This window comes from Falco rusticolus, chromosome 8, assembly GCF_015220075.1.
Source record: "Falco rusticolus isolate bFalRus1 chromosome 8, bFalRus1.pri, whole genome shotgun sequence".
Taxonomy (NCBI): domain Eukaryota; kingdom Metazoa; phylum Chordata; class Aves; order Falconiformes; family Falconidae; genus Falco; species Falco rusticolus.
In genome coordinates, this window is record NC_051194.1 from 4431398 (window position 1) to 4449143 (window position 17746).

The 17746-nt window shown below is 41.4% G+C and overlaps 1 protein-coding gene across 1 annotated transcript in view; it reads right to left on the minus strand.

Annotated features, from left to right (window-relative positions):
- The window catches only part of TRPC7 (transient receptor potential cation channel subfamily C member 7), an 81508-nt gene that overhangs the window by 29234 nt on the left and 34528 nt on the right, over positions 1–17746 (minus strand). Inside the window, exon 4 of the mRNA XM_037398537.1 lies at positions 4010–4174. Coding sequence (XP_037254434.1) covers positions 4010–4174 — 165 coding nt within the window. The remainder of the gene's footprint in view (positions 1–4009; positions 4175–17746) is intronic.

A 17746-nucleotide genomic window follows, 5' to 3' on the forward strand; every position in this document is an offset into this window, starting at 1 on the left:
CTATAGAAACATTAAAAAGAGAGACCTAAGATTAAAGTAGCACAGCCTTGGTTATCAGAGAAATAATCCTGTGTGTTACAGAACCAAATGAATTTTATGGGTAGCTTCACTTAGATCTCTATTGATTTAACAAAAGTTGGCATTTAGTCAGTGTTACATCAGCGTTTTATCCCCTTTATTACTGCAGAAAGCTAACATTTTTTTTTTCTTGAGCTGATGCTTTTCATATCTTCTCAGAAATCTGATTTTTAGCTAAGAGCTACAGAAGGTGCAAGTGTTGACTAGAATATTCTGTAAAAAAATAGTGAAAACATCATTAAAAAAAAAAAAAGAAACATCAGTTCCTCCAGTCAGCCTAATGATTTATGACAATAAGGTATATTTTTCAAGCAACATGATATGGTTGAACTCAAGGTGTGTAACTACTGGGTTGTATCAATTTCTCAATTACTTTTTAAAATCAAAATATCACCTTTCATCAAATCAGGATTGCAGGGAAGTGCCTGGCTGTCACTGTTAAGACAGAAACACTGGCAGTGTGAGAATACAAAGGTTCATTCTTAAGAGAACAGCTCATTTCATAACTATCTTACCTGTATTATAGGAAAATAATGAAGCGTACAGACATGTCAGAATAAAAATACATAAAATGTGATCTTGAAACAAAATTTTCCAAATGCAAATTAATCTCTTCTCCAAGAGATAGGAACAAATAAAACATCAGGGAAAAAAAAAAAAAAAGCCATTACTATTTTCAGTACTATGCTCATAGCAGAAGCATGAAGAATACTGTAGTAATTTTATGTAGCTTAACTGGGGAGGAAAATACCCAGAGTAAAAAGGTAGGGGTGCAGCTTTAGGCAGAGTGAGCCATTAAAGTCCTAGTGCTTAAGTGATGCGGAGCCTGCCACAGCGGGAGCTACAGTCCATAAATCCCCAGCACGGCTACACGGAAGCCAAAGAACAACCCAGGCAATGAAAGCCACTTATACATGATGTCTGTAGTGTTGTGATATTGGAACATGCACTTCAACCGACCAGAGAAGAAAGAAAATAGTTCTTAAAGTTCTGCAGACAGTCCAAACAGTCCTGCTTGCTCCCTTTGTTATATTTTTGGGTAGCAGACTGTGCAATTTTTTCGTGCTGTGTCTTATCTTCTCTTTTGATCACCAGTGAAACAAATTTGGATGCTAACATACCAAGCCCAGTTCATCTCAGAGTCATGGCCTCCACGGGGTAGATGCATCAGCACAGATCTTTCAGGATAGGACGGGCTTACACTCCACAGGTCTTGCCAACAGCTTGTGCATCCAGAGGTGAATGAATGACTGACACTAAAACTGTTTTTAATGGGGACAATCTGTGCAACTGAATGCAAAAGAAGACTTAAGGCTTCAGTTACGAACTCCAGTTAATACCATTTACCAAATTCTTGAGGGTGGTATCTGGTATGGAATATTCCAACCCCTAAGCTTTATTAATGAAAATTTTCTGTTAGGGTAAAAAGGGTTGAAAACATATTCCTTGCTAACATACACCAGTGAAGGAATTATTTTGAGCTATGAACTACTCTATTATCCTATGTGAAACCGCAGAATGTGACCAATACATCTTAAGAATGTGATATACCAGTATTGGCCAGGACAGCTCCTATAAACAATATTCCACATTACAGATATTTCCTTCATTTTTCTCACTTAGTCCAGAAATGAGACTCTGACTGATGTTTGGGCATCCATGCATCAGCCCGACTTGATTTAAGTCAAATAACTGATTGATACTATGGAAAAATGATTTCATTACTCAGTTGTGTAACATCAAGATTCTTTCCATAACTTAAAACCAATTAAGTTTACAAAAAATTGTAAAATTGACCAGGACAAAACTGGGCTGCCCAGAGCTTCTGTTAACACCACCATCCTTCCAGCAGGAATGCTGCCAGTGAAACTGTCTGCAATAACTCTATGTGAGGATACGAGGCCCTCAACCCTTCAACCTAGTAATGATGATTTTGGGTGGGGTACCAATTTGTGGGGGGAAAATGCATTCATTATTCAGATATTTCTACCACAGGCCCCAATCAAAAATCAAGACTGCATTGTTCTGATCAACGCAAACCCATGCACTGAAAGACAATTCCTGCCTGAAAGAACTTCCCATTTGACTTTCTGATAGGAGGTTACGTGTGGTTTTTCACAGCCTAAAGTGAGGTGAAAAGAAAAGGATGTGGAAAAATGAGAATGCACGAAAGGTTTAGTGTAATGAAATCACAGCTGATGAAAAGTTGTCCCCCTCCCTCTATTTTTTAAAAAAATTTAATACACCTACCTTAAGAAGTTAAAACCAAGTAACAACCTCAATAATTTTTTATTTCTGCTGTATTTTTTCTGGGTTTTTTTTCCCTCAGTTTTTCCCCCTTAGATTTTATGCTTTTCATTTAAATTCTCCACTTACTTTTAGTCTAATTGTTCTCCCCACCTAACGCTATGTTCGAATGCAACCTCTGTAATCCTGAGAGTACACTGCAAATGCTGCCGTTGGCTGGCGTGCCAGCTCCCCGCGCGTTCAACAGAGGTGAGGGAAATTAAACAGCTTCATAAATCCCTGCCAGTCTGAGGTCTGAAATAACAGAATTAATGCGGTAGTTCCACACATGAAATTCCCTCTATGACCCAACCGAAACCACCCGCAGCACAGCCCAGCTTTCACACGCACTTCCCCTGGGTGAAGCTCCGGAGTCTGCCCGGTTCACACCAGCTGTGGGGGTGTGTGTTGATACAGACCTCAAGAAAATGAAGTTACATTCTCAATTACTTTAAGAGAAAGTACATTTCTTGGAGATATTTTGGAGGAGACCTAGTTTAGACATGTCTTATTATCTCAGATGTTCTGGAAGACTGTTTTCAAAAGATTGGTCTGATTGCACTAACAGAAATCTTTTCAAATTATAGTCTTTCCTTAATACCCATCCATGGATCTTTAATTTCTTGGGCTTGACAAAATCACAAAGGATTCCTCATTGGCTTTGAAAGGAAATGGGAGAAGATGCTTTTGAGACAGAATACATTACCAGGGGTCATTTTTATAGAATTTAAGTACCTCTGATAAGCCTCCTGCTGAAGACCTCTATCTTGTAATGGATGATGTTGCTGGCTATTGCTGATTGTGAAATGATCCTTTCCCCTGCCACCCCTTTCTTCTGCAGCAAGAGTAGTGAGAAAGTGATTTGTCACTCAGCTGCACACCTATTTATCTCCACTTGTTTGAGCAGACACTTTCAGGGTGGAAACCTCACTACAGTTTTCACATCACAGACAACTCAGGCTTTTACCTAAGCTAACTGTTGGCTCTGGTCCTTCGACCTCCAGGTCTTGGCAAAATTCTTCTGCTCCACCTGATGCTGTGAGACATAGCACAGCCGTATGTAGGTGTACCACAGACTTCCAAGTTTAATCATCTTTTCCCTCAAAACCATTCGGGTATGATTAGTCTAGTCTTCCCTGCAGCACTAAGCAGTCCCCTGGGGCATGCCAGTGTCAGGCACATGTGCCATAATAACACTCCACTAACTAAAAATACAAGATCAGAAAGAAGGAAGGGGAAGAAAGAAGCCCTGAAGAAGGGGGGAACCTGCAATAAAAAGTACATAAAAGGAACGAGGGTTTAAACCTCAGGGTTAACTAAAAGGGGAACACAGACCTTCTCCTTTAGTTATTTCCCATTCTGGTGGTTCTTCTGTTCTTTCTTCACCCTGCTCCCATGTTGTTATCTCCTACATCACCCTCTTCCCCCACCACCCCACCTGTTTTACCTATAAAGATGATCCTCAAACCATACCCGATAGCTCCGTTTGTGTATATCAAGCAACACCTCAAGCTTGCTCTCCTCTGGGGCAACCTCAGAGGATAGCATGAATCGCTTCCCAACAGCCTTACAGAAAAATACGTGACTTCATTCCAGGCCCTGGGTAGAAACAGCCATAAAAACCATCACCTGAATGAGCCTGTACCTTGCTGCAGGGAGCGATCCAGTAGGCTATGGCAAGGAAGGGCAGGCCAATGGAGACCCCAAAGACAGCCAAGAACTTCACAGCTATAGATTGCTGCCGTAAGCCTGAGAGGTTTTCATACCACATGGTGAGCAATTGCTGCTGGCAGTTGGGGTGAGCAACAAACTGTAAAAGAAACAGAAACAGAAGTATCAGTAGCGTTGCCTGACGAGGATGAGATGTTAGTGAATAACTTGCTGAACTTGTCAGTGGAACAAGTGTTTTAAAGAATCAGTTACCAATATTGGAGTGAGCGGAGGTTATCTTTATTTGGCAGCGTTGGGTGCATGGGGGATCGCTCCACCAAAGTCATGCACACCAAGGGAACCTTTCAGCCCCCTCTTTATACAAGTCGCTCATGTCTATTCATTAACTTTCTGGGAACTCATTAACATATCTCGCACCTGGACAATTAGCACATTCCCATTCAAGGACCTAGTATATCTTCAGGTTAACAACATTAACATTTCTCGTGCCTGGACAACTAGCACACTCCCATTCAAGGATTTAGTATATCTTCAAGTTAACAATATTAACATATCTTGTGCCTGGACAATTAGCACACTCCCTATGTCACCCATTCAAGGGTTTAGTACATCCTCAAGTCAACAGTAAGGGTCTCCTCAGATAAACATGAGCACACTGTTCTTTAAATAAATCATATATGGCCCATTATTCACAAGACAGGGCGTATCTTTGTTGTCTAACACAGCTTATGGTGTCACAAAGGAAAAACTGCAAATTGGGCACCCAAAATCCCCAGGTACTGGCAGAACGTGTTTCACTTCTGCTTCTTGTCTCCTCTAGGTAAAAGGTTTGTTAGACAGAAGACCATCTAGACCAAAACCCAACACCCACCAGTGGCCAGCGCTGACAAAGTGCTTCTGTGGGCAAGTTCCCTCTTGAGGTACAACAGTCTACATTGCGATTCAGAAAAGAAACAGAGAGGCTCTTTGACAGCACCCTGAAAAACCCCTCCAATAACTTGCTGAAGACATAGGCCATTGAAAGAGTTGCCCAACACAGCACTAGTATTATATTGTTCTATTCACTATATGTGGACCCAAAGCGAACCCTTCTGCACGGTTCTCCTTCTCCTGTAAACTGTCAGAGCTCTGGGTGGCATTTTTCTATTTTAAATGTTTTATCTCAGATTACCTCTCAAAAAATGACAGCTTGTTCTTTACTGACTGGACAAAAAGCGAAATGGAAAAGCCGAAGGAAAAGTCGTGGTGCTGTGGTAGGGGAAGTACATGTTCTGTGCCCTGTAACTGAGCCTCTCCAGCTCGTTGTTCAGAGGCAAAAGAAAAGGCAAGCAGTAGGCAACAGAAAAGGGCAATTTCTTAACGGTAAAATTACAGCACCACTGGATCCCCTAGAAGAGTTTTATAATAAAAGATTAAAGTTCTTTGTTTCATATTGTTCTTCAGGGTGATTGAATTCAGAACATGACCATCTTTCATTGCAAGATAATTAAAAGGCAAAATAACTGAAAGAAAAGATGAAAAATAAATACATTGCTAACGTCGCTGATCGCATTAGCAGAACTGAGTGGTTCATTTGTGAGTTTTGTGGCTGAATAAAGGTTCTTAGGAGGGAAATGTAAAACCCTCTGCTATTTCAAACCCCAGAACTTTCTGGAGGTGAGGGTGAGGATGAAGGGAGTAGAGAGAGACAGAAAGGAGGAAAGCAGAGGCTGCTAGGGGGCTTCGTGGCCGCTGTTGCCCCTGCCTGGCAGCATGGACATGGACCATTTCTGGCAGCTGCCCCTTGCTCTGCTTCAGCCCTTTGAGCTGCAGCCTGCTGGGGGGATGGCAGCTCTAGTCTGTGATGTTATCGGGACTGAGAAAGAGAAAATTCTAACTGCACTTTCATCTTCACTATCTATGAAACGATGATCAAATTGGGAATATAATGGACTCTTTTTCTAGATGTCTGCATAATAACAAAGCCGTTACTGTGAGTTTAAATGATCAGTTCATTGCTAGTGCAGAATGAAATACAGTTGCACAGTAATTAGGATTGCTGTAGAAAAGCACATTTCCTTCTTTAACAGCACATTAGCAGCTATTTAAAATGTGTTTCTTCTGATGAATTAGGCTTTGGGGTCTGCATTTCTCAAAAAGAAAAAAAAAAATAGAAAATAAGGCTTTACCCTTTCTACTGAACAAATCAGAGTGAAGAAATTGGACAGGTACTTTTAACTTCTCCTGTCTTTAGAATTTTTTTCCTGGAAATATTAACAGTCGAACATGTTTTCTTTTAAGCTGGTTTCAAAAAAAAGAAAGCTTTCAAAAAGGATAGTCTATAAGTCACAAGTCCTACTTCTTCTGAGCATTTAAAGTTTGAAGTTAAGGCAATGACAGCAGTATTGCAGGGAGGCATTTCCTAACGCCCAGTGTTTGTTTGCGCTAATGCTGCTAGGGCTCATTATCTGTCTGGCACATGGACAGAAAGATGACATGGAAGGAAGCTAGGCAGAGAATTGATTCCCTTTGTAAATCTGGTTTTCAGATATGATGAATTCAACAACAACTGTAGCAAGTCGTGGAAAGGAAAAATGACACTGGTAGATGTGCAGACTTCTGAGATGAAGGGGCAAAGCAGCAGCCAGGCTTCCTCTTTCTCTTGTAATCGTTCACTGCATTATGAGAATTGATTCAGACAAAGAAATTCAGTTGTCCTTGGCAATGAGATGGTCAAAGACTTTTGCTGGTTGGAATTTGAGAGGATTCATCAGACATTATAATCTGTTGTTTTTTTCAGTCTCTCTGGGAACAGCTACAATGAAAATACAAATACAGGAAAACTGAGAAGGACTTGCCATAAACCCCAGTTCATTGGAACAATTTATTTTGTACAAGGCAATAAAGATTGGCAGCATGCCATGGAATCTTGATGGTGTTCATCTTACTCTGATTATTACAAAAATGAGGGGAAAATAAGATCAGGATAAGAAAGATAAGAGCATGAATGAGTTCTGATCTGTTATTTGCTTACAGAAAGCAGTAGAGTTTCTCATTATGTTTGCTCCATCCAGATATTAATGAAACATGCAAAGATGCTTAGACAATGGCAACCCTCTCTCTATTAAAATTTCAGAAATTGAGCTTAGATCTCATCAGAGATGTTACAAAGCCATTTAACTTTCTCTCTTCTCTGGGAATGGGCACTGACACCAAGTTAAAGATTACACTGATGCTTTGCTTAGTGTCGTAGCCACAGAAAAAAGCAGAGTTTGAGACAAAAGCTTCAAGGCAGAATGCTTCAAAGTGTAATGAAAAATGGTTGAGTGTTATATTGAGTTTATGCCGCAACCAAAAAAAAAAAAAAAAAGCCGCAACATTTTTTCTAAGTTCCCATTAAATGATATTTTTCTTTCTTCCATACAAGAAAATGAGTCTATGAGGCTTTTAGGGGCGAACAGTGGCTGCTCCTGTGCTGTATCTCAGAAGAGGAAGGCAGAAATCACTGCAACCAGACCAGCGTGGCCAGGGCTGCGCAGAAGGGCATGGTATTGCTGAGTGGGATGGAAGCACTGGCAGTGGAGAGGGTTGTGTGGGGCCAAAAAGAGCTCTTTAAAAGTGCTTTATCTAATGGGCAGAGAGAGTCCCTTCCAAACTGATAAAGGTAACGCATCAGGATCTGGGAGCTCAAGCAAGATGTTTTCCAAGGCTTCTGCATTCAGAAACTGCAGTGGGAGCTTTTCTGGTCCCCTGGCACAGGGACCCCAGTAGATGGCAGTGGCTTTTCCTATACCGTGCATACCTCTCTGATTTAGAAAGAAAATTGTACTTCCCTCCAGCCTATCAGTGACACATTTTCTTCAGTTAAAGAAAAGGCTAAAAAAAAATTTTTTAGAAATCACACATCAATCTGAAAAGCCAGCTCAAATAATGAAGCTGCCAAAGTGGCATTTGTGAGAGCCACTTAAAGACACAGGAAAGTATTGACACCTCCAAAAGCCACTGTTCTGTGCTACAGGGGATTAAAAGAGAGGGATGAGTATTTGTCTGGAATAAGGAAAAAGATCTAGCAAAGCCTCCAATGGGAATTGAAAGGGCCCAAAGGAACTGTTTAACATGTAAAAATAAAGAGACCACTGTGAAAACCACATTGAATGATAACTTTTCCACATTGCTATCTAATTTGATGTATGACAGCTCTTTCCCGTAGCTTACCATGTATACGCATTGTGGGAAAGCACTTTACAGCTCTCATGACAGAGTGAGATTTTTTCCTCAGCATTCTTGTTCAAAAATGCATGAGTTTCTATGCAGACAATAAAGTACCTTTACATCTCTATAACTGTATAGGAAGTTACTTCTGTTAGAAAACACCGTAATAGAGAGTTTTGTGGTTTATATCCCGTTACATTGGACAGAGAAAGAGCCTGTGATGAGGACCCCAGTCATGACTGCTGTTCAGGATTAGTGCTGCAGATGCCTAAGCTGTCAGTGTTTGGGCACGGTTCAACCCCCCCATCCAAAACACCCCGCGGTCCCTGCTTGAAGGGCATCTCTCTTATCCTATGGCACACAGCAGATAAGCTACAGGCAGGTGACAAATCCCAGAAAATTCTTGAGAGTGTCAGATGATGCTCACACATCAAACAGAGAGCAGGAAAAAAAAAAATCATCTTGGACAGAAAAATGCTGTCAGCAGAAGTAAAGAAACTTATGGCAAGACAGGTAAAAGGCAGAGGTCAGCCTCAGATGATTGGAATTAATTGTGCAGAAAAAAACCCAGTATGTCTTTTATTACTGAAATAATTTTAATTCCCTTATGAGCGCAGAAATCTACCAGTGAGGCAAAAGAATTAACCACTCAGACAGGATCATCTCGCTTTGCTAATGCACGCTACGCTGAATAGCCAGGGGCTGAGGCAGGAAAGAAAAACTCATCAGTGAACCACTGAAAACCCTTTAAAAACCTGCGTGTCAAAACTAACAATGCAAACTTGTGACTTTACTGTTCTGCTTTCACAGAGACACTCCTGTCTGTCCTCTCCAGCTCGCCCCTTCGCTATAAGCCTTACAACAAACGCTGGCAAACCTCAGCAAACACAAGCTGCGGCTGGGGTGAGCAGCCATGTGTTTGATCAGGGAGTGAGAGCTAGAAAAGGAGCCGCTTGAACAGATTTTCAGGAGAACATTGGTAACGTCAAAAGACACGGGCAGAGATGAGCCGTTTTACTTTCCATCATGTCCTTTGAACAACTTTTCTGAGTTCATTATTAAACATTTGTCTTTTGACGTAGCTCATCACCCTCTGCAAGCCTACACTGATTAACATGTTTTAGACCATGGCACCTGCTCATGGGAACCCCTGGTTGGGTCTGTAATGCTTCAAATTCCAGAGATTCTAGCAAAAATGCCCAAACTGTTTTGCTGACGATGACTCGTTGGAATCAAGTGTCACTCTGTGCCTCTGAATTACAAGGGAAAACGAGGGGAGCAAGGATCAGGTGGGTTGTACACATGGCTTTTCCCATTTTGCCAGGCACGTCACCAGGGAGCACAGGAGCAGGGCTACTGCAGGCATCCACACGCTGGAAAAACCAGGTGGGACGTGAACCACACGCATTGTGTGCTCTGAAATAAGGAAAGCACATAAGTATTCTTAAGAAGACTTGGTGACACACCTCACTGACAAACAGAGCCCGAGCTGAGCTTGCTGTGCTGGTGCTCCCAGCAGAAGGGGAAGCCAGCCCTGGTCTGGAAGGTGAGGTGGCATCTGCTTGAGCAAAACCAGAGGCAAGGAGGGACGGGAAGCCAGGCTTGCCCGTCTCTGCTGCTGTGTGGGCAATGTCATGTTTCTCACAGCAAAACCTTCATCAAAGGAGATATGAAATCATCCTTTTTCAGTGGGTTGCTGAAGATGCTGTGGGAGTATCAGCAAACATCGGCAGGGTGGGAGAAACTCCGGGAAAGGTCGAAGCAGGATATTACTGCTGTTCCCCTGAAGGGTAAAAAATATACTGCCATTTCACGAAAGAGGATCTGATGAATTAAGGGCTAAACATATGCCCACATGCACACGACAGAAAAAAAAGCAATGAAAATACTAAACCAAAACATAATTTCCTTGCTTTTAAGCCACTTTTCACTTTTGAAGATTTATTTGATATTTTAAGCATTTTTAAGACTCAAAGCCTGAATAAAGAGTCTGGATTTATACTGAATAAAAGATTTTCTTCAATGGAAATGCACTTTTTGGGAAAAAAAACCAACCAAGCCCAGACCTTGGAAAAAAGTGGAAAATGTGTCATAACAGGTTTTTTTATCTGGTAAAAGAGCCACCTACTTGCAGAGTCATTTCACCTGATCCCGAGTGGGAGATAACAGAGCTCAGTGGAAATTGCTGAAGCTTGCTAGGAAATACCCAGTGCGGGAAAAGAACAACATATGCACATGGCTTTTCTTATCTTCACCTTGTACTCTGTTCTGTGAACCTCCAAGTGAACAAAGAGCCCTTCCTTTGTCTTGAAGAGACTATTCTGAGGCAACCTAACAGAAACAGATGGGATATAATATAGTTATTTCATGATCCTGAATACAGGAAAAAAATCTGCCTCTAGCAAGTGCTTGTGCTATTAAACTATGACAAATGAGGTTGTCAGAGGGTAAATGTGGCTGGAAGTTGGCTCATTGTTTGCTGTTGTGCTTGATAAAGGTGCAAGTAAAGCTGTAGAACGTTTAAGAAAAAAATAGAAAAACTACTTACCCTATAATTTATGAATTAAAAATAATATGTAAAGTTCCAATCCAAATACCCATGCTGTGAGACTGTGACCTTTTCACAGAAGAGACCTGCTCTAATTATAAATTCTATCCATGGCCACCGACCCAGTTTTTAAAACACTTTGCACCAGAGTAAGCTTGCAAGGGAGAGCAAATCAGCAGGTCCAAACTCCTTCATCCACATGCAACTAAAAAAATAATTCATGGAACCCCGTTCAGCTCGGATGAAAGAAAATTCAGCTGACCAAGACTCATCTCAATGGGAACTGACCACTGCATAAAAATAAACAGTACACAAGAAAAAGTCCTCTGAGATGCCACAGCTGCTGCAGACACACAGAGGGAACGTGAAGCAAGGAAACGTCCCTGCCCTGAGGATTTCTGCAGCTTTCCCTCCGTCCCTGGGGTTCATTTGACTGTCTAATGGCATCACACAAATATTCATGAGTTTCTTGTTCATCCTGTAGATGAGCTTTGTGACAGTCTGGGTGAATATTCAGACCTGATATCTGGAGTCTAACAGCAGCATTTATAAACCTGGTAGCAAAGGGAAAAGGTTTATATATTTGTAGGCAGAGCCCAGATGAGCTGGAATTATCGGGGAAAAAAACCCCAACCCAACAAATTGTGCAACCTTAGTCTCTGAGTCACTTTTAAGGCATAAACCTAGAAGCATTTAATATGGTTTCAGTGATGAATTACACATTTTGTAAAACCTTTCACATTCACCTTTCTGAACCAAAACATTTTTCTTATTAGATAGAACCATTTAGCATTGGAGAAATAGTTGCTTGCATCAAACCCCAAGGTAACTCAAATATTCCCCAGTTTTATGGAAATTCAATATCTGGGTCCACTTGCTGGTTGACTTATCTAATTCAAAATTCTGATTTTGAAGACTTGAAACTTTAGCACGGCTACAGTTTACAACCACATCCCTTTCCTGTGATTCAGCCTGCTCTATAAAAGCAAGCCTGTTGTTTAGGATAGATCTGCTCTCTGCTAAACCCATGAGTACATTAACAGGATCAGGATCTCACTTTACAAAGGCGACAAGATGACAGAACCAAGGCAGTGCAGGTCATCCCAGCATCCCAATGCTTGTGTAATTGCCCCAAACCACCCATGTGGCACAGCTCTGTAAATGAGATGGCGCGGTCCCATCAGAGGGAGCAACGTGCTTGGGAACAGGATTTGACCAGGCACCAGATTGTTAAACAGGCACAAAATAAAACCCAATAAAACCAAATTACTTTAATAGAAGACTAAAGTAATGGGGTAAATAAAACTGCCAGGACCATTTCAAATGCAGTTCACCCATTGACAGAAATGTTCTCTGCTGCTGAGTGAAAACACAAAATTAATAATCCTCTTAGTAGTGGAAGGAATGAAGGGGGATTTTTTTGTCGTTCTGCTACATTTTCAATTCATGCCATGTAAAATTAAGTCTGCTATATTTGAGGTGTATAACTAGAAAACATAGAGTTTACATAAATTCTTTAATTGGTTCAGTTTAAACCCTTTTCTGCCTAAAGTTTCCTTATAATTTCATTTTCCTGAAACAACGACAGATGCTTTTTTTGTGCTAAACATTCCTCTACAAGGGAGTGAATAAGGTGGCTGGCTCTTGAGAAAACTTCTGTTTCATATTCTAGTGGGCTGCATGTTTTCTGAAGAGATTCATTGCTAATGTCTGGTTTCTCCTCTTTTTACATGTATGAATAAATCTTATCACTGAATTATTTATCTGAAAATAAGCAAATGAATTGGAAGTCTCAGCCTCTAACATCCCAGGGTTTTCATATCTGTGCGGAATCAAAACCATTTGGAAATCCTTATTATTTAATTATTCATCTGAAAACATGCCACTATAAAAAGCTACCAAACCCCAAGCTCCCTTTGGTATCTAAAAAAACCTCAAAACCACCCCAACCATGGTGGGCACAGAAGGAGAAATGTAAAATGTGTTAGCCATTTCCTTCCCCAGGAGAGTCACTGAACTGTTTTCCCTTGGCTAGGTGGTGAGGAAGCTGGGCTAGTGCTCAAGCCCACGTGCCTCCAGCACAGATGGAGAGCAAGACTCACTCATAGGATGAGACTCCTCTCACCATGAGGTAGAGTCCCAAAAACATACTCAAACGTGGACAACCTACAGGTGTGTGACATGGATCTCACATGGGAGAGCCACACCCTGGGTCAGTACCCATGCTGACATCTGAATTTGAACATCACTTAGGAAAATTCCCTCAGTAACATGAAACACTGAATCTTATTTTTTTGAGGGGTTGTATCATCCCCATCTGACTTTCCATCTAAAATGCAGGTCTGCTGCCTATGGGAAGACAAATGAAGCCAAAACTGGGGGTAGCTAAGGTCAGGTTTATAGCAGACCATATTAACCGCTCTTTTCTAAGAGAACCTTATTATTAATAAAGGTAATTTTAAGTCCTTTCATCCGTGTTGGACATCCATGCAATGGGTTTCATGTGCTCCTGTGCTGTCTTGTCAATGTCTTGACGGACATCTAAGACCCTGTGGTACTTTGCAAATGAAAGTAATTAAGTCTGCATATTACAATAAATTGGGAATACTGCAAACACCACTCAGGATGGAGAAATGATTCATTCAGGCCTTGAGAGGATGGATGTATGGGCAGGAAATAACAAAATGAGATTCATCTTGGAAAAGAAAAGAAATTAAAACATCTGGGCAAAAGGAAATCATCAAACCACAGATTTTAGTGGAGGAAGGAACCTTGCTAATGAAATACTCAGAGAGATAGAAAGACTTTCTGTGAAGAAGGGAAGTAACTCCTTCCCTTTCCAATCTCTGACAAAACGTCTCTAATATGTGATTAAAAATGTAAAAAGAAAAGATTACATGGATAAGCTTAAGAGTCCAGAATGACCACAGTGTTTCTACTGTTCTCATAGATATTAAATTACATTTGTACAGTATCAACTGGTTTTCCAGTGATGGAAAAGGGAGACACTTTTCTTCTCACCACCACAGTACAAGCCATCAACGATGTCACAAGAGTTTAGTTAAATATTCTTGAGACTAAAGGGTGGGAAAAAATTAACCAGGGATTACAGAAACAAAAGCAAAAAGCCAGCTTCCTGAAAGCCTTTTTTCCTGAGGAATTCTCCTCCTTGAGGATTCACATTTACATGGTAAAACATAACCCTGTCTCTTTCCAAGCTGTGTCTGTGCTTGTTACAACCATTGCAGTACAGAAAGATCAATGTCTGTCCCATGGGAAATTCCTAAACTTAATTCTGTTCCAAAGAAGGACAAACAGCCGCAGGAGAGATTTTCTGGGACCTACCCAGCTCAGAAAGCTGTGGAGCTGAAACATTTCATCTGGGTTACCGAAATGTCATTTTCCATCAGTGTGGAGGCTAAGGCACCGGCTGTGCACGAGGCAGGGGCACTGTGCCCCGCTGTGCCCCCTCCCCGGGCATGGCACTGCGGGAATTTGCAGGATAACGGCAAACTGAGAGCGCACAGAGCTCGCAGAGCCATAGCTGCCCACCATGGCACACGGCACAGACCTGGTCCTTGCCCTCCAGAGTGAGGAGTTTCAGAGCTTCTGGTCACCCTTGGACTTCTGCCCTCTGTTCTCATGTGCTTCTCTTGCACACGCCAAGCTTTTCCAGTTACCCCTCCTAAGGATGTGCTGGCTGAGCTCAGCACCGGCTGTGCTGCAGGTTTTGTGGGGCAGAGCCATCCCTGCAGCAGGAGCAGAGCCGGTCCTTTTCCCCATTCAGGGACTAACCCTCTCCAGCCGCCATGCGAGGTGGAAACGCTGCAGGTGGGACCCCAGTTAATGGTGAGAGGGACCCTGGCAAGCATTTTGTGCACAAGATATCGTGCAGGGTAAAACTGCATCCTCTGAGCAAATTGCAGCAGTTGATAAAAGCTGGGACTTCTCCTGCCCTTGAGTATCTGAGTCGCATGACCAATGCAGTGAAAAATTATAATCTAACGCAGCCATGAGTATTCTGTTCGGAGCATCCTCCATATGTTAATTATTAATAATACAGCCATGAGAAAAGTTCCTGTTCCAACTCTCTATTAGATAGGATTTACACAGCCATCTGGTGTTCTGTTTAATTCTTATTAATATTTTTTTTCAAACCCAATTTGTGTGTCTTACTGTTAATTAAATTAAAACTCGTGAAAGAAATATGTGCTCTGGCTTTGTGATGGCTATGAACTGAGCTGCTGAGAGAACAGAGGGCACTCGACATTTGCAATTAAAAGTATACAGCAATGATAATTCTGACATTGGGAAAGAAGGAGAATGAATGTCACCTCCTACAGAGAAGCAACAGCTTTAGACCTAAAAGTAAATGTCAACATATAAGACCCCTGCCAACATTAAAGGATGACAAGAAAGGAGCATAGTAGGACAGACAAAAATGAGAACAAAAAATACGAATGGCTCTGTAAAGCTGATATACACCAGTAAAATGGTTTTGTTGTGGTACCTCAAAACTGTATTTTCCCTCTATGGGTTGCCCAAGGGAAGAATCCAAGACAGAGTTGTCCCAGCCTCTGTATCTATGCCTCTCACAGGTAGAAATTACACTCTGACTCAATTAGAAATGAGTTCGCATGCACACAAAACCTGTGCTACCCTTACTTTTCCCGTATCTGATTAAAAACAAAATTGCTTGTTTCAAAAAGAAAAAACATTATTTTGCAATTTTCAGTCAAGAACACAAAGTAAACTCCCACTTAGATGCTGTAAGCCTGCATGAACAGCTGAGAGCATCCTTGGCTCAAGAAGCTCAGGATCAGTTTTATTTTTTCTCCTTGGGACCAGAACTCCAATTTAGCAGCCCAAGCCACTTTTGGCTATTATCCACCAGAACCATCCACCCTAAATTAATTCCTCTTTCACCTTAATGCTGTTTTTAATTTTGCCATTTCCCTGAATAGCTGCTGGACTCCGCCACAGTCTTTGCTGTCACACTGTGACTGTTTCCCCAGCCCTCTCCTACAATACCCAAAGGAACGACCTGGATGGTCTTACTACAGCATCAGCAGGGTGCTCTGCTGGGAGGCAATAGTAAACTTGCAACAATCTCTTAACATGGGCTAAAAGTCCCTTTCTTGGAGAGGATCCAGTACTCAGTAAATACTCAAATGTTTGCAAATTGTTTGTTTTGCACTTGACAAACCGTTCCCATTGTTACAGCTCTGAGGAACCATGAATCATTAAGACAGCTAATTTGAAGGGTAAATGGCTCTGGAAAACTTGATGGGACCACATTTGAGTGCAGTTTTCCAAGAATTCCGGGGTGCAGGGTGATTATTTAGTTCTTTCAGGAAGGGTAAAGAATTGGTGTAATACAGTGTTTTTAAAGACCACTTTGTAATCTACTATTATTTTAGCCTTCTCCGTGCTGTGAAATATGCACAAGCATAGTTTCTTAATTCTTCAGTGACCTTCTATATAAAGTTCTTCAATTATATTAGAGCCTTGAACTTGCTTTCTTGCCAGTGTCTCATATGTGCTTTGCAGAAGAAAAGGGTGGGGTGGGGGTGGGGAAGTCAAGTGAAGTCTGGAACTTTTGATGTTTTCTTGAATGACTTTCCAAGATTCATCTCAAATTTTGTAAATTAGGAAAAAAGGGTAAGCATGAATAAGTTTGCGTCCTTTCAGTTGAACAGAGAACTGATTTTTTTGGAGTAACAAAGGGCTGAGGTGACAGGGAACTCTAATGGGAAGTACAAAGGAAAAAGTGCAAAGAAAGATCATTTAGGGCCTGGACAAAAACCTGTTGTAGGTACCAGCTGCAGGTTTACTGAGGAGGTAAGAAGGCTTCAGTCCCCTTTTCAGCCCTGATGTGCAGGAAAACCTTGTATGCACCGGGAAAGCGTGGTCAGTGAGCAGGTCTGTGAACGTCCAGCTCAAGGGCAGGTTGCCCCCGGACTTGGTGGTTTTCAAGCAGGGCTTTGCCCTTCAGAAAAAGAGAGGAACAGAAGCACATGGTTTGGGCTAAAAGCTCCCCGAAGGCTGATGGCTGAGCTCCCTGCTCTGTGGGCACAACACACGTGCACTGTACACGCAAGAGAGTCACAGCCTCGACCTCCAACCCGGTGTGATTTATTGGGGATCGCAATTGCTGAAGTCAAGAGCAAGAAGATACTGTGTTGGAACCAAAATCAAGACTCAATAGTTAAACTGTGTATGTAGCATCAACTGCACCCCTAAAATTTTCAGCTGGGGACATAGGAAGAAAAGGACAAAAGATTACAGAGTTGATTTAAACCCATAAAATGCAATATGATGCCACTCAGTTTCAAAATTCTGCTCTCTCAAATGCTGTGAGCTGGGCAGGGGGTGGGAGAAGCTGGTAGACCAGCTGCTACTACTACAGAAAAATACCACTCTTAGACACTGTGGCTGTAGGAGGGCTACGAAGTAACAGGAATTTAAAAGAACAAGGAGGATTTTAAAAGTTTGTGCAAAGGCCTGATGAAGCTCTACAGATGTAATTCCTGCCTGAGGATGTGAGCCCTTGATATATTTCTCAGACTCTGGAAATAAAAGTGTGATAAAATGCAGACTGCAGCACCAGCTGTAAAAGTAAAATTATGGATATTAAATAATAATTTTCAATATGAGTTGTTCTCTGCAAATTTTCATCAAATAAAGCCTACTGTAGGCACTTAGAGTATAATATGGAAATGTGAATTAAGAAGCTAATAGTAGAAATAGATTTTTTTAAACATCAAATATTTCTTAAAGTTTCAGATGCAAATGCAAATATCTAAATATTTAATCTGGATACTAACCTAATGAGAAAATGGCCAAAACATAACAACTAACACCTCTTTTATTTTGTTTTCTCAAACCATTCTGAAGTCCCTAAAGCTGTCTTGTCTAGGATTCTTGCTGTTCATGGCAAAGAACAAATATAACATACTTAGGAGCTCTAAG